At 43.6% G+C, this 25,974-nt stretch overlaps 1 protein-coding gene across 1 annotated transcript in view; it reads left to right on the forward strand.

The window, feature by feature from the left end:
* The first annotated feature begins 13,423 nt into the window (after positions 1-13,423).
* Positions 13,424-25,974, forward strand: part of LDLRAP1 (low density lipoprotein receptor adaptor protein 1) — a 113,140-nt gene continuing 100,589 nt past the window's right edge. The window contains exon 1 of the mRNA XM_070764093.1: positions 13,424-14,074. Within this exon, the coding sequence (XP_070620194.1) occupies positions 13,990-14,074 (85 nt within the window). The 5' untranslated portion in view covers positions 13,424-13,989. The remainder of the gene's footprint in view (positions 14,075-25,974) is intronic.

Here is a 25,974-nt window from a genome sequence, read left to right on the forward strand (position 1 = left end):
CCTGGGTCCCACCAAGCGGCATTGTTTAGTTGACGGGACCCGGAGAAGACCCACTCTGTGGGACCTAACTGGCCGCTGGGATTCGTGCGGCAGAAGGCGGTCCCGGAGATAATCTGGTCCAGTGCCATGAAGGGCTTTATAGGTCATAACCAACACTTTGAATTGTGACCGGAAACTGATCGGCAACCAATGCAGACTGCGGAGTGTTGGTGTAACATGGGCATATTTAGGGAAGCCCATGATTGCTCTCGCAGCTGCATTCTGCACGATCTGGAGTTTCTGAACACTTTTCAAAGGTAGCCCCATGTAGAGAGCGTTACAGGTGAGAGCTGAGTAACCGGTGAGGACTAAAGGTGAGCGAGCTGCCTAAAAACCGCCCTAAAATGAGCTGCGACGTGCTCTTACGACGTGCTCTTACGACGTGCTCTTACGGCAAAGGTGCTACCCCTTCCTGAACAGCCCCAACTGGCATAGAGCTTAGCAATCAGGATTCAGGGCAGCAAATATGATGCTGGTATTCCTTTTTTGCAGCTCCTGTTTTGATGGACAGCAGTAGTCCTTGAGTTGAGCCCAGAGTCAGTCGCTCCCTCTCCGGATTGGCAGCTGGTCTTCCTAAATTTGCATTTGAAAGATAGGTTTGATTCTTTGGACTTCGGCACAGGTAAATTATTAAAGTAAGAAGCCCTCTGAATTACTACACAAAGTCTGGAACGCTATAATATGTAGACAATTACTTATTCTACTTTGTTTAGCATTATTATTATTTATGAGATTTATCCCATTCATTTAATACTGCCCTGGGCGGTATTGATTTAATTAACTTTTTTCTTTTTTTAACTTTGCTAGTGGTTCAGCTCCAAACGACACCTTTGTAGCAATCAGCCAGTGTTGGCTTGTAAAACAAACATACCCACAAAGGCATATAAACATATAAACAAGGGCACCACGCACAATATTAATGTCGAAGCCGTTCTTAAAACTAATCCAAGCATTTAAAGGGAGGCTTAGCCAGCAGTGGGATTCAATTTTTTTTTTTACTACCAGTTATGTGGATGTGGTTTGGTGGGCGTGGTGCGGCTTGGTAGGTGTGGTTTGGTGGGCGTGGCAAAGGAAGGATAGTGTGAAATAGAAACATAGAAACATAGAAGACTGACGGCAGAAAAAGACCTCATGATCCATCTAGTCTGCCCTTATATTATTTCCTGTATTTTATTTTACAATGGATCTATGTTTATCCCAGGCATGTTTAAATTCAGTTATTTTATTCATTCATTCATTCATTCATTCATTCATTCATTATTTATTTATTTATTTATTTATTTATTTATTTATCGGATTTATATGCCGCCCCTCTCCGAGAACTCGGGGCGGCTTACAACATATAAAAAAGACAATGTAAATCAAAATCCAATTAATTAAAGTTAAGAATTAAATCTAAAAACCATTCCTTATAGAAGAAAATGCCTAGGTTTCCTGCATTTTAGGGGTAACTTTTGGTGAAAATGCTTCAATTTGCAAAGCAAAACTTCACATGGGCTTCCTACCATGTGTTAAACATCATTTGAATTTTTTTTCTCTGAACCTTTTATTATGTGCATTTTTGCACACAAAAATTCAACACAAACAACATGAATTGCACAATAAAGGAAAAGTCATAAAACATTTTAAGAAATCTTTCTGAAAATGAGTAGATATAAATATTGTGGATTTACCAACCACGTCTGCTGGAAGTTTGTTCCAAGGATCTACTACTCTTTCGGTAAAATAATATTTTCTCACTTTTTTTTAATCTTTCCCCCAACTAGCTTCAGATTGTGTCCCCTTGATTCCCTCTCCACTTGAGGGAAAGGGTACTGCAAAATCCCCATGCAATATGTTTGTATGATTGTTGTTTGAAGGGGTATGACTGATTTTTAGCATTATGGGGATTTTAGATTGTTTAGTTTTTAATCAGTTGGATTTATCTATTGTACTCTGTTGTTTTTATATATTGTAAGCTGCCCTGAGTCTTCGGAGGGGGGTGGCATATAAATCAGTCGAATGAATGAATGAATGAATGAATGAATGAATGAATGAATGAATGAATATCCTCCCGATCAGCTGGGACTCGGGAGGTAGAGAATAGATGGGGGCAGGGCCAGTCAGAGGTGGTATTTACCAGTTCTCCAAACTATTCAAAATTTCCGCTAACGGTTCTCCAGAACCGATCAGAACCTGCTGAATCCCATCTCTGGGCTTAACCCACAAATGTTTGGCTGAGCAAAAAGATCTCTAGGGAAGGACCGAAGAGGGAAAGAAGCTCAAAGGAGAGAGATTCACTTCTGGGTGTCTCTCTGCATATCACTGTCTTCAAACATTAAACCAACAAATTGCTTAGGATGTACCAGCCCCTTTAACTTTCCACTCAGAATCTGTTGACCTGGTTACTGATTAAGCCAAGACCCATGAACCCAAAAATAAGCCAGGTGAGATGCCAGCATGAGGATTGCCAGTGTTCAGTTTCCTTTATCTCTCTCAAGAGTTGGCATAGGGCAGTGATGGCGAACCGTTTTTCAGTTCCCGTGCCAAAAGGGTTTGTGTGTGTGCGTGTGTGGGGGGGTGCTAGCATGCATGCACATACTCACACCCCTCCCCTCCCCAACAGGTCTATGCACCCCCTGTGCTGCCCTCCCTATACATGTGCACAGGCCTTTCTGAAGCCTGGTAGGTTAAAAAAAAACCCATAACAATGTAATAATGTAATAATGTAATAATGTAATAATGTAATAATGTAATAATGTAATAATGTAATAATGTAATAATGTAATAATGTAATAATGTAATAATGTAATAATGTAATAATGTAATAATGTAATATAATGTAATATAATAATAATATAAAATAGTAAGAAGAAGAAGGAAGAAGGAGGAGGAGTAGGAGGAGGAAGAGGAAGAAGGAGGAGGAGAAAGAAGAAGAAGAAAGAAGAAGGAGAAGGAGGCAAAACTACTGTGGGACTTCAGACTGACCAAATTCTGAAGCATAACACGCTAGACATCCTGATTGTGGAGAAAAAGAAAGCATGGATCATTGACCGCAATCCCAGGAGACAGCAGAATTGAGGAGAAGCAGCTAGAGAAATTAGCGAAATATGAAGATCTGAACATAACAAAGTATAAAGAGGTGATAAAAAGGATAATCGGACAGAAGGACAGGGACGGTAGGCACAATAGTGTGCTTATGCACACCCCTTATAGGACTCTTAGAAAAGGGAAGAGGTCAACAGTAGCTAATTTAAGGTTGAAGATCTTGGGGTTTGGGGAAGAAACAACAGAGTCAGGTAGTGAGTTCCAAGCATTGATCACTCGGTTGCTGAAGTCATATTTTCTGCAGTCAAGTTTGGAGCGATTTACATTTAGTTTGTATCTATTACGTGCTCTTGTGTTTTTGCTGTTGAAGGTGAAGTAGCCACTAACAGGAAGGACGTTTAGTTTCCATCCATTGCTTCTTGTTCTACCCTCTGAAGGAGCTTCTTGGATGACAAGTGAAACGTCTTCAAAGATAAACCAGAAAGTCCAGATGCCTCTTGAAAAAAAAAAAGCACCTTTGGAACAACCTGAGAATCTCCATAGACAGGGCAAGGGAGCATTATGTACGTTGCCTTCAGTGGCGTATAGAAAAAGGAGAGAAAATTAATGAGACGGGGTGGCGCAGCAGGTAGAGTACTGTACTGCAGGCCACTGAAGCTGACTGTAGATCTTTAGGACAGCGGTTCGAATCTTATCACCGGCTCAAGGTTGACTCAATTCAATTCAATTCAATTCAATTCAATTTATTAGATTTGTATGCCGCCCCTCTCCGAAGACTCGGGGCGGCTCACAACAACAATAAAAACAGTATAACAATAGAACAAATCTAATAATAAAATTACATTTAAAAAACCCCAACAATTTAAAAACCATACAACACATACATACCAAACATAAAATATAAGAAAGCCCCGGGGAGATGTCCTAATTCCCCCATGCCTGGCGATATAGGTGGGTCTTGAATAACTTGTGAAAGACAAGGAGGGTGGGGGCTGTTCTAATCTCCGGGGGGAGTTGATTCCAGAGGGCCGGGGCCGCCACAGAGAAGGCTCTTCCCCTGGGGCCCGCCAAATGACACTGTTTGGTCGACGGGACCCGGAGAAGGCCAACTCTGTGGGACCTTATCGGCCGCTGGGATTCGTGCGGTAGAAGGCGGTGGGATTCGTGCGGTAGAAGGCCTTCCATCCTTGCGAGGTGGGTCAAATGAGGACCCGGATTGTGGGGGCAATAGGCTGGCTCTGTTAAACAGTGCTATTGCTAACATGTTGTGAGCCGCCCTGAGTCTGAGGAGAAGGGCGGCATAAAAATCGAATGAATGAATGAATGAATGAATGAATGAATGAATGAATGAATGAATGAATAAATGCAGTCTGCATTGGTTGTCGATCAGTTTCCGGTCACAATTCAAAGTGTTGGTTATGACCTATAAAGCCCTTCATGGCACTGGACCAGAATATCTTTGGGACCGCCTTCTGCCGCACGAATCCATAGGTCCCACAGAGTCGGCCTTCTTCGGGTCCCGTCGACTAAACAATGTCGTCTGGCGGGACCCAGGGGAAGAGCCTTCTCTGTGAGGGCCCCGACCCTCTGGAACCAGCTCCCCCCTGAGATTAGGATTGCCCCCACCCTCCCTGCCTTTCGTAAACTCCTTAAGACCCACCTCTGCCGTCAGGCATGGGGGAACTAAAACACCTCCCCCTTGCCCATGTTGTTTTGTTGATTGATTGACTGTGTGCCTGTTTTTTTATATATATTGGGATTGTTTTAGGAAATTACTAATTTTAAATGGTAGTTAGATTGGTGGGCATTGGATTTGTTATTATGTACTGTTTTTTATTATTGTTGTGAGCCGCCCCGAGTTTCCAGAGAGGGGCGGCATATAAATCCAATAAATCTAATCTAATCTAATCTAAAATTGTGCAACACACTGGAGTGCAGATCGAACCCAATGGGCTGGGTTGACCCGACGCAGCCATTTCGCTCAGCTTACTGTGCTGGGCCAATGGGGCAGTGTGTTTGTCAGCTAACTTCTGTTCCACTTCCTGTGTAAAGGCAGCCATTATGTCATCAGTGTAATTAGGCAGAGCCTTCTGTGTTAAGTGCAGGTTCCTAGGGGAAGCATTAGGCCATTGATTTCCTGCAGAGGAAATGTAGTGACTTGCCTCTTTCGGTTTTATTTCCACCAATGCTCCAGACTTCTCTCTACGGCCACCCACTCTGCCTGCTCCCTTCTCTTGCCAAGTGGGAGAAAACCAGCTCTTGCCACTAAACTCTGGCTGTAGGCTTAACGGATTAACAAGGGACCTTGCAGGTCATCTAGTCAAACCCCCTGCCCAAGCAGGAGACCCTACATTCATGGGTGGGCTACTGCCCAGACAGGGGGGAACAAAAATGGAGCTCCACCCCAGAGTATCCAATTTGCACTGAAAGATGTTGAAAGAAAATGCAGGGCGTCCTGCATAAACCACGCCCACAAGGTGGTAGTACAAATTTTGGTAGCCCATCACTGCCTACGTCTGTTGGAGTAGCCTTTTGCAGAAGCTAACCAACCCAGACAGCCAACCCAGATAGCCAGCCTGCCTCAGACCAGGAAATCAATTATTTTTTATTTATTTATTTATTTATTTATTTATTTATTTATTTATTTATTTATTTATTTATTCTTTGTCCAATATACAATACATATGAAAGAGGATAGACATTAAGTAATATATATAAAGATAGAAAGTAAAAAAGAAGAGAAGTAGATGGGAAGGAGAGAATATATATGATATATGAGATAAGGAAAGACAATTGGACAGGGGACGATAGGCACATCAGTGCACTTATGTACGCCCCTTACTGGCCTCTTAGGAACCTGGAGAGGTCAATCATGGGGAGTCTAAGGGAGAAATGTTGGGGGTTGGGGGCTGACACTACTGAATCCGGTAATGAGTTCCACGCTTCGAAAACTCGACTGCTAAAGTCATATTTTTTACAGTCAAGTTTGGAGCGGTTAATATTAAGTTTGAATCTGTTGCGTGCTCTTGTGTTGTTGCGGTTGAAGCTGAAGTAGTCGTTGACCGGAAGGACATTGCATTATTATCTTGAAGATAATTGAAGATAAGTACTGCAGAGTTTCTTAAGAAAATATTTACTTGTAGCTATTTCTTGAGAAGATACAATGCATAATACTTACTATCTACTATTCTCAGTTACAATGTTCAGCTACAAGTCTTCAGCTACGACATTCTTCAGCAATAATCAACCCCCACAAGCTACAATAAGCCACACACAATATCTCTAAGCCATGTTATTATCAAGCCGCAATATCTTCAAGGCACACCTATGCAAAGGTGCATCATGGTATATACATTTCTCAACCAATCAGATTACATTGCAATCTGTAGATTCACAGTGACTAAGCAGTTTTACATTGTTAAAGTCATTACACTTGTTTGTTTGTTTGTTTGTTTGTTCGTTCGTTTATTCATTCATTCATTCATTCATTCATTCATTCATTCATTCATTCATTTATTTATTTATTAGATTTGTATGCCGCCCCAGAGTCGGGGCGGCTAACAACAGTAAAAAGACAATATAAATATTACAATTCTTCCCTCTGCAACTTGGAATATTACATCAGGTAGGGCCCTGATCCTGGTAACATCTGCTCTACCTAGGATCCAACTGACAACCTCCTGATTATGAGACGAGAGGTCCACTTCTAGGCCACAAAAGCCCATCTTTGGACTTGCTCAATGAGGCAGAACGTCAGCTCCTTGTTGCCATCTAGTGGTACAAAGAAGTTTTGCAATCCAGATCAAGTAATTTTATCTTAATATCTTAGCGCAGGAGTAGGTACCTATGGCATCTTTACAACCTGTGGACTTCAGCTCTCAGAATTCCATGCAAAATTCCTGGAGTTGAAGTCTAAAGGTTTGTAAAGGAGTCATAGTTGCCCACCCACGGGCTGGGGTATTAAGGCAAGATTAACTGATCTGGATTCCAAACATTTTGTGTACCACTAGATGGCGACAAGGAGATGGTGTTCTGCATCATTGATAGGGTTGGATCAAGGGCAAAGTTGGGTTACCAAGATGATGAAAAATGGGAACCTGGGAACATTTAGCTTGTAGAAGGGACTGTTGAAAGGGTGATGAGAGCTATCTTCAAATACCTGAAGAGCTTCACATTGCAGGAGGATTGGACTTGCTCCAGATGATAAAACTAGAAAAATTACTGCAGGATAAAACTTCAAGGTAGTAGATACAGAGTAGGTGCAAAAGAGAACTTCTTGATTGCCCCTCATGGTTTCTTCTACTTCACTGGAGGTTTCCAGAGGCTGGGTAATCACCTAGCACAGGGGGCTTCAAACTTGGCAGCTTTAAGACTTGTGGACTTCAACTTCAGCTATGGTGGTTGGAGAATTCTGGGAGTTATTATTATTTATTATTATTTATTGGATTTGTATGCCCACAAGTCTTAAAGTTCCCAAGTTTGAAGATCTCTTACCTAATATGATTGACTCAGGAATTCTGGGAGTTGAAGTCCACAAGTCATAGAAGAGCCAACTTTGCCTACCCCCGATATATAGAGGTGGTGTAGTGCAGTGACGATGAACCTTTTTTCCTTGGGTGCCAAAAGAGTGTGGGCAGGTGCTATTGTGCATATCCGAGTGCCACATCCATAATTCAATGTCTGGGGAATGCAAAAACAGCTTCTCTGCCCCCCAGAGGCCCTCTGGAGGCCAGAAAGGCCCTGTTTCCCAACTTCTGGTGGGCTCAGTAGGCTCATGTTTTGCCCTTCCCAGGTTCCAAAGGCTCCCCTGGAGCCAGTGGAGGGTAAAAACGCCCTCCCCATCCCATGGAGGCTCTCTGGAAGCCAAAATGCCCCCCCAGAGCTTCTGTGTGAGCCAAAAATCAGCCGGCCAGTACACAAATACATGTTGGAGCTGACTCACATGCCAGCATGCCAGCAGTTATGGCTCTGTGTGCCACCTGTGGCACCCGTGCCATGGGTTCGCCATCTCTGGTGTAGTGAATCCTGCAGTGTGCAAAGAGTTAGACTTGATGACCTCTAATATACCTTCCAACTCTAATGAATATGATCTGAATATTTGCAGCCAGATCTGATAGTCATCGTGAAGGTGTTTTATTTCTTGTTATGCATGCAGAAATAGATTTCCTTAACCAAAACTTGGAAATTCTATTTAAAATGTGCTGGCTTACAACTATTTAAAAAATATGGCTTGTTTGATTTGTAACTGAAATATCCACTGTGGTTTATGGACTTTAATCTAGGGCTTATATTGTACTGAACTCGTTAGCCAATTGCAGATTGATAACGTTTAATAAGTAGATAATCAAGCCAGAGTTAAGCAAACTATGCTTAACACAGTCTGTAAATCCAGTCATCTGACAACATAATTTGAGACTTATTCAATACCCATAACCGCATGCTGCATTTGTTGAAAAAAAAAATCTGGATTGCATTAAAATGCAGCTAGGCAGTTGGTGATTCAGCATGTTGTGGGAATTTAGGTTTTTTTTGTGGGGGGAAAATTGTGTATGTTATGTTATTGGTTTCTTTATTGGAGCCCAGCATGAAAACGACAATTGTTTTATTCAACTGGGTTGTAAGTTTGCTTTGCTGTGGAAAATCAGTTGGTGTTTTGTGTGGGTGTGTGGGTGTGTGTTTGTGTAGACCAGGGGTATCAATCTCGATTTCATTGAGGGCCGCATCAGGATTATATTTGTCTGGCGTGGCGCAGTGGCTAGAGTGCAGCACTATTTCTACTACTACTACTACTGCAAGCTACTTCAGCTGATTGTTGGCTGCAGTTCAGCAGTTCAAATCTCACCACCGGCTCAAGGTTGACTCAGCCTTCCATCCTTCCGAGGTGGGTCAAATGAGGACACAGATTGAGAGGACTGTAAAAGCACTATGAAGCCTGTAATGGGCAGCCAAATTTTTTACTGTGGCTTATTTTATGGGTATGGCTTGATGGTCATGTGACTGGGTAGGAGTGCCTTACCATCCATGTGACCAGGTGGGAGTGGCTTGAATGATCATCCTCATTCAATTGAACTCTTAAGTCCTCAATTTATAACCTCACCAATGTCGCTCACTGGCGTGACAATTTGCTTTGCGTTTCCCACCCTCTACTTCCTGGGTTGCCCCCTGCCTCGGGCTGCGTAGCTAGGCGAACGGGTGCCAATCAGCTGTTGAGAAAAGATGGGGGAGGACAAGGACCCCCCCTACAACCCCTGCTGCTGGTGGTCTCCCTGCCACTTTCCAAGGAGGAGGAGGAGGATGGGTTTTTAAAAAAAAATATCGGAAAGCCGAGGGAGAGTTACAAGATTATTATTGCCCCACGATGTCTTTTCATCTCAGCTGCAGGCGGAGTGAGGGCTTCGCAAGGGGGAAAAGACCGCAGCCCAGACTGCTTTGGCGCGGCTCGACTCTCCTTTTTTCCCCTGCTGCTGCATGCTCCTTGCTTTTTTCCTCTTTCCTCCTTCCTGGCCTCAGGAGGTGTCTGCGTGAGGCTGGAGGGGAGCCCTCATCCAAGGCCAGGAAGGAGGAAAGGGGAAAAAAGCGAGGTGTACACAGCAGCAGCAGGAGGGGAGAAAAGAGAGCCGAGCCGAGCCTGGTAATCCAGGAAGTGACTGCCACCAGTCAGTTGGAGCTGCGCGCAGCTTCATTTCCGCCGGTGGAACTGCATTCCACCCCGTCCTGCCTGCTGCCCACCCCTGTATGAAGCGGTATATAAGTCTAAATGCTATTGCTATTTGGGCTGAGTGGATGTGGCTAGCTTGACATCACTTGTGTCGGGGTGTGTCCAAACGCCCTGGCAGTGAAAATGGATCTTGTGCGGGATGCGCGCATTGCAGCCTCCCAAGCATAGATGGGTTCCTCTTACTTCCTCCTACCAGTGCGCATGGGTGTCCCCTTGCACGATTTTGCTTCTGCGCAGGCTCCAAGAGCTGAAAATTGGCTGAATTTTTTTTTAAAGAGATGGCGCTGTGCACAGACAGGCAAAGACAGCACCAGAGCATTCGCGCCAAAATTGCATCATTGGCAGGGCACTGGCGGAATGGTGCTGTGGACTGCACTGGTAGGAGCCCATAGGTGCTCCCGAGCTGCGTTTTTGCTGTCGGAGGCACCACCGACCGGTCCTTGGCTATTTCCAGGGTGGTCCTGCAGGCCAGACCTAGGCACCCCACAGGCCAGATCAAGCTCCTGGGCCAGTGATTTATTTATTTTATTTATTTATTTTGTCCAAAACATAATGAAGGTTACAGAGGATATACTCATAGTAAAATATATCAACGAGAGAATAGAAGAAAGATATAGGAATAAAATATATCAATGAAAGAATAGAAGATACAGGAATAGAAGAGGGAATATAAAGAAATATAGGAGAGACAACGGGACAGGGGACAGAAGGTACGATGGCAAATCTTTTTTTCCTCGGGTGCCGAAAGGGCATGGGCATGTGCTATTGCATGTGCATGAGTGCCTACACCCATAATTCAATGCCTGGGGAGGGCAAAAACAGTCTTCCCCACCCCCTGGAGGCTCTCTGGAGGCCAGAAACAGCCTGTTTCCCAACTTCTGGTGGGCCCAGTAGGCTCATATTTTGCCCTCCCCAGACTCCAAAGGCTTCCCTAGAGCTGGAGGAGGGTAAAAACGCCCTCCCCAATCCCACTGGAGGCTCTCTGGAAGCCAAAAGCATCCGCCCAGAGCCTCTGTGAGCCAAATTATCAGCTGGCCGGCACATGCATGTTAGAAACATAGAAGACTGACGGCAGAAAAAGACCTCATGGTCCATCTAGTCTGTGCTTATACTATTTCCTGTATTTTATCTTAGGATGGATATATGTTTATCCCAGGCATGTTTAAATTCAGTTACTGTGGATTTACCAACCACGTCTGCTGGAAGTTTGTTCCAAGGATCTACTACTCTTTCAGTAAAATAATATTTTCTCATGTTGCTTCTGATCTTTCCCCCAACTAACTTCGGATTGTGTCCCCTTGTTCTTGTGTTCACTTTCCTATTAAAAACACTTCCCTCCTGGACCTTATTTAACCCTTTAACATATTTAAATGTTTCGATCATGTCCCCCCTTTTCCTTCTGTCCTCCAGACTAGACAGATGGAGTTCATGAAGTCTTTCCTGATACGTTTTATGCTTAAGACCTTCCACCATTCTTGTAGCCCGTCTTTGGACCCGTTCAATTTTGTCAATATCTTTTTGTAGGTGAGGTCTCCAGAACTGGACACAGTATTATTCCAAATGTGGTCTCACCAGCTCTCTATAAAGCGGGATCATAATCCCCCTCTTCCTGCTTGTTATACCTCTAGCTATGCAGCCAAGCATCCTACTTGCTTTCCCTACCGCCTGACTGCACTGTTCACCCATTTTGAGACTGTCAAAAATCACTACCCCTGTTGGAGCTGAGCTAGGGCAACAGCTTGTGTGCCAGCAGATATGGCTCTGCGTGCCACCTGTGGCACCGTGCCATGGGTCCACCCTCACTGTCCTGGGCCTTGAGTTTGACACCCCTGGCGTAGACAGTAAGCAGAAGGTAAATGTGAGAAGCTCTTGTGTGATCTTTGCAACCCCAAATGCAAATGTACATCACCACCTGGCCCGGTTGCAATATTTAAAATCTATCTGCAGATTTTTATTAAATCTCTACTTTTGCTTCTGCTGCTCTCTCTGCCTTACAACTTAAATACACACACTGTTTTAGGATGGCTACATTTTTTTCTTTCTTTCTTTTCTTTTTTTGTAGTTTTGTGTCCACAATCCTAGTGCGAGCTGAAACCGACTGTATCTTGTCTCCAGCATGATCTCATTTTCCCCGCAGTCTTAGGACTACCGAGAAGTAGCTCTAATTGAGTTCAATTATAGGTTTACTTGGGGATGAATATGCACAACATTGCAGCCTGACACCATCTGTTTCCTGTCTCTGGATGGCCAGGAAGGACAGCTTCTAGATTTTGCCCTTGGAATTTCAGCTTGGCTTGACTCAAATCTCCTCTTCAATTAACCTGTCCAAAAAAACAACACACACACAAATGTCAAGGAACAGCCTGTTCCCAAGTAATCATCAAGCTTTCTCAATACTTGGAATAAAAAGTGGGACCCTTTAGGAGCAGGTGTGTCCAACTTTTTGGCTTTTGGCTTGTTGTGAGCCGCCCCGAGTCTTCGGAGAGGGGCGGCATACAAATCTAATAAATTGAATTGAATTGAATTGCCTAGGCAGCACTGAATGAAGAGGAATTGTCTTGGCCTCAGTGATGGGTTCCTATGGGTACGGTCAGGTACGCAGTGCCGGTAGCAAAATTTTGATTTTTTTTTCTTTCTTTTTTTCCCTTCTGGGCTCTAGATATGTTTTTCCTATTGTAGTAAATGAGGTTGAATGTGTATAATTTTAGAAGAACTGTGTGTATATAGTAGATAATTAGGGGTGGGCTACTGCCCGGATCAGGAAATCTGAATCAGAACGTGATCGTGGGGATGTTAGAAATCGTAAGCCATGGTTTTCAGTGCTGTTGTAACTTTGAATGGTCACTAAATGAATTGTGGTAAGTCGAGGACCCTGTGTGTGTCTGTGTACACAGGTACACATACCGAGAGGTGCCTAGAGGTTAAGTTAAGGTTACTTTTGATTTATTTAGGCCGTGTCATGGGTGCGAATTCATTGGAGAATGAATTTTTTTACTTTTATTGTATTTATACCTGTTGTTAGACGCTCAGAGTCCGTTTGGAGTGAGCAGCATATAAATGCAATCAATCAATCAATAAATGGCGGTGATGCTAGGAATGATTAGGGCTATGAACGTGAACTTATGGCAAACAACTCTTAAAGTTGCTGAGGTTGGAGACTCCTGAAGAATTCTTGGAGTTGAAGTCCAGAAGTCTTAAAGTTGAGGAGGTTGGAGACCCCTGAGGAATTTTGGGAATTAAAAGTCCAGAAGTCTTAAAGTTGAGGAGGTTGGAGACCCCTGAGGAATTCTGATAGTAGAAGTCCACAAGTCTTAAAGTTGCCAAGATTGGAGACGCCTGAGGAATTCTGGGAGTTGAAGTCCAGATGTCTTAAAATTGCTAAGGTTCGAGACGCCTGAGGAATTCTGGGAGTTGAAGTCCAGATGTCTTAAAATTGCTAAGGTTCGAGATGCCTGAGGAATTCTGGGAGTTGAAGTCCAGATGTCTTAAAATTGCTAAGGTTCGAGATGCCTGAGGAATTCTGGGAGTTGAAGTCCAGATGTCTTAAAGTTGACGAGGATGGAGACCTCTGAGAAATTCTGGGAGTTAAAAGTCCCCAAGTCTCAAAATTGCCAAGGTTGGAGACCCCTGATGAATTCTGGGAGTTGAAGTCCACGAGTCTTAAAGAGCCCTGACCTAGAGGCCTGAGAAGCTCCCTAGAAAACCGCAGGAGAAGAACTATTTCCGACCGAAGCCGGTGCCACCTTGGACCTGCCAACCGAGGGATCCCCCCCGTAACCCCCATTTGGAACAGCAAACTTCCTGGACTCCTCCGCGCCTTGTTCTGTCCGGGTAGGTCGGAGAAAAGCAACCAAAAGTCCCCGCTCGGAGGCGGCTAATCCGTCCCCGGCTCACAGTGCGCTCAAGCCCCCTCCGCGCTGGAGCTGACCCGGCCCGACCCGGCGTGGCCTGGATCCCGCTTGCGGTGCCTCCCTCCGCCTGGCACCGACTAACCGACCGGCGGCTCCGCGAGCTCCAGGCCGGGGCAGGTTTTTCAAGGCGACGGAGCCTCCCGCCAGCCTCTCTCGGAGGCGAAGGAGGAGCGAAGGCGGGGCGGTCCCGGAGCGCGCAGGGGAAGAAAAAAACACACACACACAAGAAAAGTTTTGCCCGGAGTTTTATGCAAGCGGCGACGGCGAGGCGAAGGAAGCGGCCGCCTTCCGAGGATGGACGCGCTCAAATCCGCCGGCAGGGCCATCATCCGCAGCCCCAGCATCGCCAAGCAGAGCTGGGCCAGCGGCCGGCACAAGAGTAAGTCCGCCGGTTCGGAGTGGTGGGAGGGTGAAGGGGGGTCCCGCATCGCCCGGCCGGGGAGGTTTGGAGGAGGGGAGGGAAATCCAAGGATCCCCAAACTTGGCTACTTTAAGACTGGTGGACTTCAACTCCCAGAATTCTCCAGCCAGCAAAGCTGGCTGGAGAATTCTGGGAGTTGAAGTCCACCAGTCTTAAAGTTGCCAAGTTTGGGGATCCTTGTTACTAAGCCTTTTTTCTACAGGGAGGAGCGGCGGAGTAAAACGAGGATGACGACGGGGGAGGGCTCGGGGATTCCTCCCTCGACGGTCGCGGGGATCCCCCCCCTTGGATGTGGGACGCCCGGGGCGAAGGCGGGAAAAAGGGGGCCCCGGCCCAGCCAAAGTGGCCGCCCAAAATAACTTTGTGTCAGCTAAACTTTCGCGAGGAACCGGCAGCCGGCGGTTCCCCTCGGCGTCTGCGATTTCCCCGGTCGAAAGGGGCGCCCGACAGGAATTGGGTTTTTTAAACCGCCTCCCGAGCTCCAAGTCTCATTCCTCGACTTTTTATTTTCTTTTTTGGCAACTGGAAGAGGCGTCTTAAAAGGGGCTGAGGTGGAGGGAATGCTGGCTTGTTTCACAGATCTGCAAAATATATACTGTATATTATTCTTTTAAATCATCGCAGTTGACTTCGTACTTTTCCGAATCCTTTTTTGTTGTTGTTCTGGTTTCAAAAATGTACATAGTTTTTCTGGAGCAGGTCTAGTTTCCACGGAGCAGTATCGTTATTATTAAAGTACAGTACAGTATATAGGAATTATACTGGCGACATTAAGAAAACAGTAATTACCACATGCATTGAAAACGTAGAAATAACGTCCTAACAAAAGTGCTTCTATATTCTACACTTTATGTGATGGAGGAAAACTAAGCATATTTTTGGAATCGGCATGTCGAATTCAGACGTATTGCCTTTGCTGATGATTTTTTGTGTGTGTTGAACAACTTTCCAATTCTGCCCCCCTCTTTCTCCTCATGCGTTTTGGACTACCGTTCCCAGCATTCTTAGCAATTGACCGTCCTGGCTGGTTATGCTGGGACTCGTAGTCCGAACGTTGATCTGGAAGGAAAAGTGGGACTCGTCTTTTCACGGGCGCGCGTTCTTTCAATCTTTTTCTTTTTTTAAAAGGTCTTTAAAAAAAAAAAGAAGTGGTAAAGAATGCAAAAAACCGGAAGTGTCAAAGAACATTTGCCTCCCGCTCCATTTGCTAACATAGAAACAAAGATTGACGGCCGAAAAAGACCTCATGGTCCATCTAGTCTGCCCTGATACTATTTCCTGTATTTTATCATGGGATGGATATACTGTACTGTATGTTTATCCCAGGCATATTTAGGTTCAATTACTGTGGATTTACTAACCACGTGTGCTGGAAGTTTGTTCCAAGCATCTACTGCTCTTTCAGTGAAATAATATTTCCCCAGCTAACCTCAGATTGTGCCCCCTTGTTCTTGTGTTCGCTTCTCTATTAAAAACACTTCCCTCCTGAACCTTATTTAACCCTTTCACATATTTAAATGTTTTGATCATGTCCCCCCTTTCCCTTCTGTCCTCCAGACTATACAGATTGAGTTCATGAAGTCTTTCCTGATACGTTTTTATGCTTAATGTGTTGCTTGCAATTTCTGTCGTTTGCTTTAACATTTATTTGTTTGTTTGTTTGTTTGTTTAGACAAGTACATATTGGTGGTATACAAGAATATAACAATGTTTATATACATGATATTTGTAAGAGAGAAACATTAGGACAGGGGACGGAAGGCACTCTGGTGCACTTATGCACGCCCCTTACTGACCTCTTAGGAATCTGGTGAGGTCAACCGTGGATAGTCTAAGGGTAAAATGTTAGGGGTTAGGAGATGATACTACAGAGTCTGGTAGTGAGTTCCAGGCATCAACTACTTGGCTGTAAGTGTGATAAACAGTTGTAAGTCTCTTTTTTACAGTGCAACACTAACTTCGAACAGTCGTCAAAATGAACCATTGTAAATCAAGGGCTGCTTGTATTCTGTTTGGTTTTCAGAATAAAAACAGCGTGATGCTCATAAGGTTATCCCTATTAGTTTATTTTGTTTATTTATTTTATCAAACACGTATTAGATAGTACATTTTGACTATAAACATGTTTAAATACATTTAATGTTTACAAATAAAAGGGGGACATTAAAACAGGGATGGTAGGCACGATGGTGCATTTATGCATGCTCCTTACAGACCTCTTAGGAATGGGGGGAGGTTGACAGTAGACAGGTTAAAGTTTTTGGGAGTTTGGGGATGAAACCACAGAGTCCAGTAGTGCATTCCAGGCATTGATCACTCTTGTTGCTGAAGTCGTATTTCCTGCAGTCGAGTTTGGAGTGGTTTACTTTAAGTTTGCGTCTGTTGTGTGCTCGTGTATTGTTGTGTATGAAGCTGAAGTACCGTAGTTGTTGACAGGAAGGACCTTGTAGCAGATGATTTTATGGGCTATGCTTAGGTCACGTTTGAGGCAATGTAGTTCTTAGCTTTCTAAACCTAGGATTATTAGACTAATTGCATAGGCTATTCTGTTGGGAATGGAGGGCTCTTCTAGTAAAGTAGACATTTTCTAGAGTGTTTATGTCCAAAATGCGGTGTGGGTTCCAAACAGATGAGCTGTATTCAAGGATTGGTCTGGCTGACATGTCTACTGTTAAAGCAGGACGTTATCTTTTTATTGCACTCTGATTATTATTATTATTATTATTATTATTATTATTATTATTATTATTATTATTTATTAGATTTGTATGCCGCCCTTCTCGGAAGACCGATAGGACTCTATATAAATATGAACAAGTGTTCCTTGCCACACTCCTTTCTCGTGATTGTGTTTGTTCTCTGTGGATTGCACACGATTCTTTAAAAGATGAGAGATTCAAAGCCTCCTTTAGCCAGGGAGAGATTAAGCCACTATTAATCCCTCTACCAGGCTAGCATTCTACCCAGTCCTTACCTGGAGTCTTCCAGATTTACTCTGTTTTTAACTTCCAGAACTTTGGAATCTGGGCTATTGACATCCAAAGCATAGGTTCACAAATTCCCAGTTGAAAAATAAAAATTCTGTGGAAGGTGATCCATGTGGTTGAGTGTTTGAAATCAGACAGAATTTTGTTATCTTGCTATACCTATTTTTCCCGGTTAGCAAATTGAGTTTACCTCTTCCAACTGACAGTTGGGTGGATGGAACAACCACAGATAGTATTTATTTTTTGGATTTAAATGCCACTCCAGTCAGAAGTGAATCTTAAATGGCTTACATGCTTCCAAACAGTAATAGGATTAAAAACAAAATGTATTATCCAGGCACCCAGGAACAACCATAACAGATAAATGTTCATTCTCCTTGAGGGATCAAATGTAACCTTGAAGGCCCACTGAAGCAGTTGGGATCTGCCTTAATTGCTTTCCTAAAAATTAATAGTTGGTGGTCTAACTTGGTATCTGGGGAAGATACTGCTCAAGAGCAGTGTTTCCCAACCAGTGTGCCGCGGCACACTAGTGTACCACGAGACATGGTCAGGTGTGCCGCGAAGAAGGAAGCTCAGCTTCTGGTCTCGCAACTTTTTGCTGAGAGTGTGAAGAGCAAAAAGTTGTGAGACCGGAAGCTGAGCTTCCTTCTTTGCGCCTTCCAAGTTTTCCGGCAGCTGTAGCGCCCCACCGGTCTGGAGCTTCCCTGGCAGTGGCAGCAGGTGAGCTTTGGGGCCTGGCAGGAGGGCGGTGACAGTGGGAGGGCGGCGGCAGCGGCACCGGGCAGTAGCCGCTGGGCGGCGGCAGGGTGGTTGACTGCGAGCCAGAACTCCAGGACAGAGGCACCGACAGCGGCGGCTGGACATGTTGCTGTACGCCGTACATGCTGGCATTGCATGGCTGGCACTTGCCTGCTGGCTGGGCCGGGACGGAGGCTCCAGCCCCACGACCATGCCCAGTGCAACGCCAGCATGTACGGCGTCTAGCAACAAGTCCAGCCGCCACCGTCGGTGCCTCCGTTCTGGAGCTCCGCCTCACAACTGACCACCCTGCCGCCGTCCCACGGTTACTGCCCAATGCCGCTCCTGTGGCGTGGTGTATGAGAAAGAGAGAAAGAAAGAGAGAGATAATAAGAGAGAGAAAGAGATAGCAAGAGAGGGAGAGAGAGAAAGAGAGAGGGGGAGAGAGAACGAGAGAGAAAGCAAAAAAGAGAGAGAGAGAGAAAGAGAGAGATAGCAAGAAAGAGAGGGAGAGAGAAAGAGAGAGAGAAAGAGAGAGAGAGAGAAAGAGGGGAGAAGGAGGGTGAGGGAAAGACATAGAGAGGGTATGGAGGGAGAGAGAAAGAGCAAAAAAGAGGAAGGAAGAAACAAAAAGGGATGCAGAGAGAGAGAGGGAAAGAAAAAGGAAGGAAGGGAAAGAAAGAGGGAGAGAGAGAAATAGAGCGAAAAGGAGGAAGAGAGAGATTTTTTTTTGTCCAAACTTTTTTTAGGCCCCCTCCCCCAGCTCAATGTTCCCCAGGATTTTGTAAATGTGAATAATGTGCCACGGCTCAAAAAAGGTTGGGAAACACTGCTCTAGAGAAATAGGCATTTATGTTGTTTCTTTCTCTGTGGGTTATTGTTATGGGCCTTGCCCTGAACTCCAGTGATTGGGCTGGTAAATGAAGACAATGAAATAAACAGATGGGAATCCAGACAGCTGTGATCTTCATTCAACTGAATAGACCTAGTTTGAAAAGAGCAGGCTCCGCTGATCAAGAATGATGTAATTCAGGCTCTTCTATTTATAAAACCACCTGGTATTGTCCTTTTTTGATGTATGACATATAGCCATACAGCATCTTAACATCTAGTAAGAGGTGACTTCTTGTGACTCTTGAGGATGCAAAAGAACAATGGACCATTACTTGAAACACGTCCTGTAAATCTTAAGGGGTTATATGAGCAAATGATACCATTTATGTCTCTTGCGTTGTGGAAATGGATGGAAATGACATGAATTGTCCAGATTTCTTTTAGGGAGAGAAAATATGAATGTTGTTGATTAAAAGACAAAGAGAAGTATGGAATATTTGTCTAATGCAGGGCTCTCCAAACTTGACACGTTTAAGATTTGGAGACTTCAATTTACAGAATTCCTCAGCCAGGAATTCTGGGAGTTAAAAGTTCACGTTTTAAAATTGCCAAGTTTGGAGACTATACTGTATTCAGAGTCCTCTAATGGTTTGCTAACGGTTAGTGTATTTTTAAAAAAAAGTATTTTAGTCAAAATAGTGGGCATTAATAAAAGTGTTCCCTGTTTTGCAAACCAGATGCTGATTCAAGACTTTGTCTCTTTCTTAATCTCGGGTTTTTCACATCTCAGATCCTCTCGGCTTTCCAGCAACCAGATACATGGGGGAACTGAAACATCTTCCCCTGGGCATGTTTAATTTATATATGGTATGCTTGTGTGTATGTCTGTTAGTATATGGGGTCTTTTTTTAAATCTTTAATATTTTAAATTGTCAGATTATTTATGATTTGTTTCCACGTGTTGTGAGCCGCCCCGAGTCTTCGGAGAGGGGCGGCATACAAATCTAAGTAATAAATAAATAAATACATTGATTGCAACGGACAACAACCAGCTTTAGAAAAGTTAACTTTTTTTCTGAATAAACTTTAGCTTCCGAAAACCTCAAGATTAGAATCACCCTTCCCACCCATCCTTCCATAGCTTGGTGTGGGTTTTTTTTCTTTACACAGCAAGTTATAATTAAATTTAAGTGAGCAACTCTACTGCTGTGTGCCATGTTAGCAAAATCTTGAGGATTGTAACCTCTTCTCTTCCAGGACATAATGACTTAGTAGTAGCAGTAATAGTAGTAGTAATAGTAATAGTAGCAGTAGTAGTAGTAGTTGTTGTTGTTCTCCTTCTTCTCCTTCTCCTCCTCCTCCTTCCTTTTCCTGTTCTCCTCCCCCCCTCCCCCCCACTACTTCCCTGTCTGAGAGACATGAGCAATTAAGGGTAATACAAATAAACATTGATCTCCTCTTCTTCCTTCTCCTCCTCCTTCTCCTTCTTCTTCCTTTTCCTTTCATAGAAACATAGAAGACTGATGGCAGAAAAAGACCTCATGATCCATCTAGTCTGCCCTTATACTATTTTTTGTGTTTTATTTTAGGATGGATCTATGTTTATCCCAGGCATGTTTAAATTCAGTTACTGTGGATTTATCTACCACGTCTGCTGGAAGTTTGTTCCAAGGATCTACTACTCTTTCAGTGAAATAATATTATCTCATGTTGCTTTTGATCTTTCCCCCAACTAACTTCAGATTGTGTCCCCTTGTTCTTGTGTTCACTTTCCTATTAAAAACACTTCCCTCCTGGACCTTATTTAACCCTTTAACATATTTAAATGTTTCGATCATGTCCCCCCTTTTCCTTCTGTCCTCCAGAGTCAGACTATACAGATTGAGTTCATTAAGTCTTTCCTGATACGTTTTATGCTTAAGACCTTCCACCATTCTTGTAGCCCGTCTTTGGACCTGTTCAATTTTGTCAATATCTTTTTTGTAGGTGAGGTCTCCAGAACTGAACACAGTATTCCAAATGTGGTCTCACCAGCGCTCTATGTAGCGGGATCACAATCTCCCTCTTCCTGCTTGTTATACCTCTAGCTATGCAGCCAAGCATCCTTCTTGCTTTCCCTACCGCCCGACCACACTGCTCACCCATTTTGAGACTGTCAGAAATCACTACCCCTAAATCCTTCTCTTCTGAAGTTTTTGCTAACACAGAACTGCCAATGCAATACTCAGATTGAGGATTCCTTTTCCCCAAGTGCATTATTTTACGTTTGGAAACATTAAACTGCAGTTTCCATTGCTTTGACCATTTATCTAGTAAAACTAAATCATTTCCTCCTCCTCCACCTCTTCCTCCCCCCCCCACTCCTTCCCTGTCTGAGAGACAAGAGCAATTAAGGGTAGTACAAATAAACATTGATCTCCTCCTCTTCCTTCTCATTATCCTTAAATGATAATGAGAACAACAAATGACATGCTATTTTTTGGGAGGGGGCAGGAGGAAGGGACTCAGTGTAAGTAGCCTCGTGCACCCTGAGACCCCAGCGCTCCTCCTGCGTCATTCATTTAGAATTCAGTGTGTCTTGCAAATCCAGTTAGATGCATTGCTTTAATAAGCTATGATTAAGTTATCTCTGGGTAAAGGTCCCCAGAGACAGTTTGGGTCAGCAAGGAAGGTTGGTTTGGAAAATTGTTCGTGCTTGGAAAGGCCAGAGCAGCTGATCTAACAGCTCTATATAAAGTTTTCGCATTGTAGTAGTTGCTGGAGCCATTGGAGAGTCTCAAACTTTGAGCGGATTAGAAAATACACACCTATATTTAAAAAGCCTGTTTCTACAGGTTATTATCAAATGCCTTTCTTTCTCATCTGAAGAGTAGAGGGTTCTCCCCTCTTTTTTCCCCCAGTAGTGGAACTCTCAAGAAAGACTCTGTCTGTCCTCTATAATATTTATTTATTTATTTATTTTATTTATTAGATTTGTATGCCGCCCCTCTCCGAAGACTCGGGGTGGTAAACAACAATGAAAAGACAATGAAAACAAATCTAATATTAAAAATAATCTTAAAAAACTCCAATTTAAAGAACCACTCATACATACAAGCATACCATGTATAAATTCTATAAGCCTAGGGGGAAGGGAAATTTCAATTCCCCCATGCCTGAAGACAGAGGTGGGTTTTAAGGAGCTTGTGAAAGGCGAGGGTGGGTCAACCCTGATTTCTGGGGGGAGCTGGTTCCAGAGGGTCGGGGCCGCCACAGAGAAGGCTCTTCTCCTGGGTCCCACCAAACGACATTGCTTAGTCGACGGGACCCGGAGAAGGCCAACTCTGTGGGACCTAACCGGTCGCTGGGATTCATGCGGCAGAAGGCCGTCCCGGAGATATCTTCCTAGATTTATGTATTCAGTGTATATAATCACCCATCCAAACTCACGACTACGCGCGGCTTAGAAAAAGGACAAATTTATTTATTTATTTATTTTATTTATTTATTCAAAAAAAAAATTATGCCGCCCTTCCCCTTAGACTCAAATACAATCTTAAAACATATGAAAGCCTATAAAATCAATGCTGTACCAACTACCATCATTCCAGCTGAATGGCTGCTTTTTATATTTGGAAACGTGTCCCGATTGTACTCTTTTGATTAATTCTACTTCTGCAATTTGCTGCTTTCACTTACTGCTGCGCATTTCACATTTATCTATTGTTACTGGTAGCTATCCTGATGAATTGCTTGAGTGGTTGAGGTTAAATCATGCCAGCAGTTTTTGTACAGGCCTTTTCAAACAGGATTGTCTGATTGGCCCTTTCTATCTTTCAGCCTGTGCCTAAAGAGGGATACTAGATGTTAAATATTAAAGCAGGAATTAGCTGGGGGTTAGGTTCCTAAAAGAACATTTCCTTCCATAATTGTTTGCCCGGAATGTAAGATTATCTTCATCCACATATTTTTGGGTTGCCAAGTTATTTTGGGGGGGGGGGGGGGGGGGGGTGGATTCCTTAAAAGGATTGTGTAAAATATTTCTTTTTAAAATGCATGCAGTCCAGGAATGGATAATCTTTTGCCTGGTGCTCTTTATAAGACTACAACAACAACAACAACAACAATAATAATAATAATAATTTATTAGATTTGTATGCCGCCCCTCTCCGAAGACTGGGGGCGGCTCACAACAACGATAAAAAACAATATTATGCTGGCACAAATCTAATATTAAAAAAATCTAATATTAAAAAAAAACTAAAAACCCTATTATAATTAAAAGCCAAACAGCACATACATACCAAACATAAATTATAATAAGCCTGGGGGAAAGGTGTCTCAAATCCCCCATGCCTGGCGGTATAGGTGGGTCTTAAGTAGTTTACAGAAGACAAGGAGGGTGGGAGCAGTTCTAATCTCCGGGGGGAGTTGATTCCAGAGGGCCGGGGCCGCCACAAAGAAGGCTCTTCCCCTGGGGCCTGCCAGACGACATTGTTTAGTTGATGGGACCCGGAGAAGGCCAACTCTGTGGGACCTTATCGGCTGCTGGGATTCGTGCGGTAGCAGGCGGTTCCGGAGGTACTCTGGTCCAATGCCATGTAGGGCTTTAAAGGTCATGACCAACACTTTGAATTGTGACCGGAAACTGATCGGCAGCCAATGCAGGCCACGGAGTGTTGTAGATACGTGGGCGAATCTGGGAAGCCCCACGATGGCTCTCGCGGCTGCGTTCTGCACGATCTGGAGTTTCCGAACACTTTTCAAAGGTAGCCCCATGTAGAGAGCGTTGCAGTAATCGAACCTCGAGGTGATAAGGGCATGCGTGACTGTGAGCAATGACTCCCTGTCCAACTAGGGCCACAATGCTTCCCCATTGTCTGAACCTAATGTGGCTCCACGCAGAAATTTAGGCGTCACTGTTTAATCTCCCTATGTCTTTATTATGTTCCGTATTACTGATGGGAGGGACTTATGAGTTATTAGTACAGCACAACTGAGATTAAAACTGAAGATTTCCTGGTTCTCCTGTTCAGCTTTTTAGCCACCTTGCTGTAATTTATAAGCTTCTTGTTTGCTTTTATGACTATGCTATTAACTGCTATGTTTTAAAACTAAACAGGGAGGTTATAAATGACTATTATGAAACTCCGCTTTTGATTTTTCCTTATTGCTGTATTATGTGTACAACCTTGTGAAGTGGCTTTCAAAGTATAAGTTAGCCTGAGAAGATTTTTTTAAAAATGCAGAAAAATGGTGAATCATATCCTGTTCTATCTACTTTTAGGACGAAAAAGAAATATTGTAGAGGCTCTAAAAATCTCTAAGTTCTTTGCCGCCTCTTAACCAATCAGTGAATTTACTGATTATTTCTTTTAGAACATAGCAGAGCAAATGGCCAAACCTGAGATAATCAGTCAATGTTTCTTGAGTTTCAGATCTCTAGATTTTTGGTTACCGTAGTTGGATTTCATGGCAATTTTTGCTAAAAGAAGTTTTGTTGTTCCTGTTCTCTTTTACCTGTTTCCTTTAAAAAAAAGTCCCTTAAATAATCTGATGTCAGTGAGGGGCTCCTACGGGTATGGTCAGGTACGCAGAACCAGTAGAAAAAAATTGATTGTTTTTCTTTTTTTCCCTTCTGGGCTCTGGGTATGTTTTTCCTATCATAGTACTAAATGTGGTAGAATGTGTATAATTTTAGAAGAGCTGTGCGTATGTATACACACTCAGTTTATATAGTAGATAATGTATATTTTTGTGTGCCTATGTGTAATATGTATGTACACATATAGAATAGAATAGAATAGAATAGAATTTTTATTGGCCAAGGGTGATTGGACACACAAGGAATTTGTCTTGGACCTTGGTGCATATGCTCTCAACGTACATAAAATAAAATATACATTTGTCAAGAATCATGTGGTACAACACTTAATGATTGTCATAGGGGTCAAATAAGCAATGAAGAAGCAATACTAATAAAAATCTTAGGATATAAGCAACAAGTTACAGTCATACAGTCCTAAGTGGGAGGAAATGGGTGATAGGAATGATGAGAAAAACTAGTAGAATAGAAGTGCAGATTTAGTAGAAAGTCTGACAGTGTTGAGGGAATTATTTGTTTAGTAGAGTGATGGTGTTTGGAAAAAAACTGTTCTTGTGTCTAGTTGTCTTGGTGTGCAGTGCTCTGTAGCGACGTTTTGAGGGTAGGAGTTGAAACAATTTGTGTCCAGGATGTGAGGGGTCAGTAAATATTTTCCCCGCCCTCTTTTTGACTCGTGCAGTATACAGGTCCTCAATGGAAGGCAGGTTGGCAGCCATTGTTTTTTCTGCAGTTCTGATTTTCCTCTGATAATATATACATATATACATAGAATTAAATACCTTTTGGATGTTCAGTAATAGCAGATAGGGAAGTTGTATCTCTTTGAGGCGAGGAGAAGCCAGGCACCCTAACCCAAACCCTTGATGTGAGTGACGTCAAGTTGGCCACCTTTAAGCCAGTCACATGACCGTTAAGCCATCCTTTATCACATGATCATCAAGCTACTCCTACCTGGTCACATGGCCGGCAAGCCACACCCACAAAATAAGCTACACCCATAATGTGGTAGTAAATTTTTTTGCAGCCCTTCACTGCTGATGTGCGTCAACACATGGGGAGTCCCAAAGGTGCTTTTTCAAAAAGCTACTGGACTTTCTGGTTTCTCTTTGAAGACGTGTTTCGCTTCTCATCCAAGAAGCTCTTTCCTTCTTCCAAGGAAAACCAGAAATTCCAGTTGCCTCTTGAGAAAGCTCCTTTGGGACAACCATGACCTGGATGAGTGAGAGTCCTTCTAGTGACCTCGGAAGGGAGATTTATTCAGGCTGTGTGCAGGTTGTTCTAGACTTACAACCTTTGGTTTCGCAGCCATTCCAAGTTACAATGGTCACTGAAAAAAAGTGACTTACACCCGACACTCATCCTTCGGAAACTTCAGATCGTGCAGAATGCAGCTGCGAGAGCAATCATGGGCTTCCCCAAATATGCCCATGTTACACCAACACTCCGCAGTCTGCATTGGTTGCCGATCAGTTTCCGGTCACAATTCAAAGTGTTGGTTATGACCTATAAAGCCCTTCATGGCACCGGACCAGATTACCTCAGGGACCGCCTTCTGCTGCACGAATCCCAGCGACCAGTTAGGTCCCACAGAGTGGGTCTTCTCCAGGTCCCGTCAACTAAACAATGTTGTTTGGCGGGACCCAGGGGAAGAGCCTTCTTTGTGGCGGCCCCGGCCCTCTGGAACCAACTCCCCCCAGAGATTAGAATTGCCC

This window comes from Erythrolamprus reginae, chromosome 11, assembly GCF_031021105.1.
Source record: "Erythrolamprus reginae isolate rEryReg1 chromosome 11, rEryReg1.hap1, whole genome shotgun sequence".
Taxonomy (NCBI): Eukaryota; Metazoa; Chordata; class Lepidosauria; order Squamata; family Dipsadidae; genus Erythrolamprus; species Erythrolamprus reginae.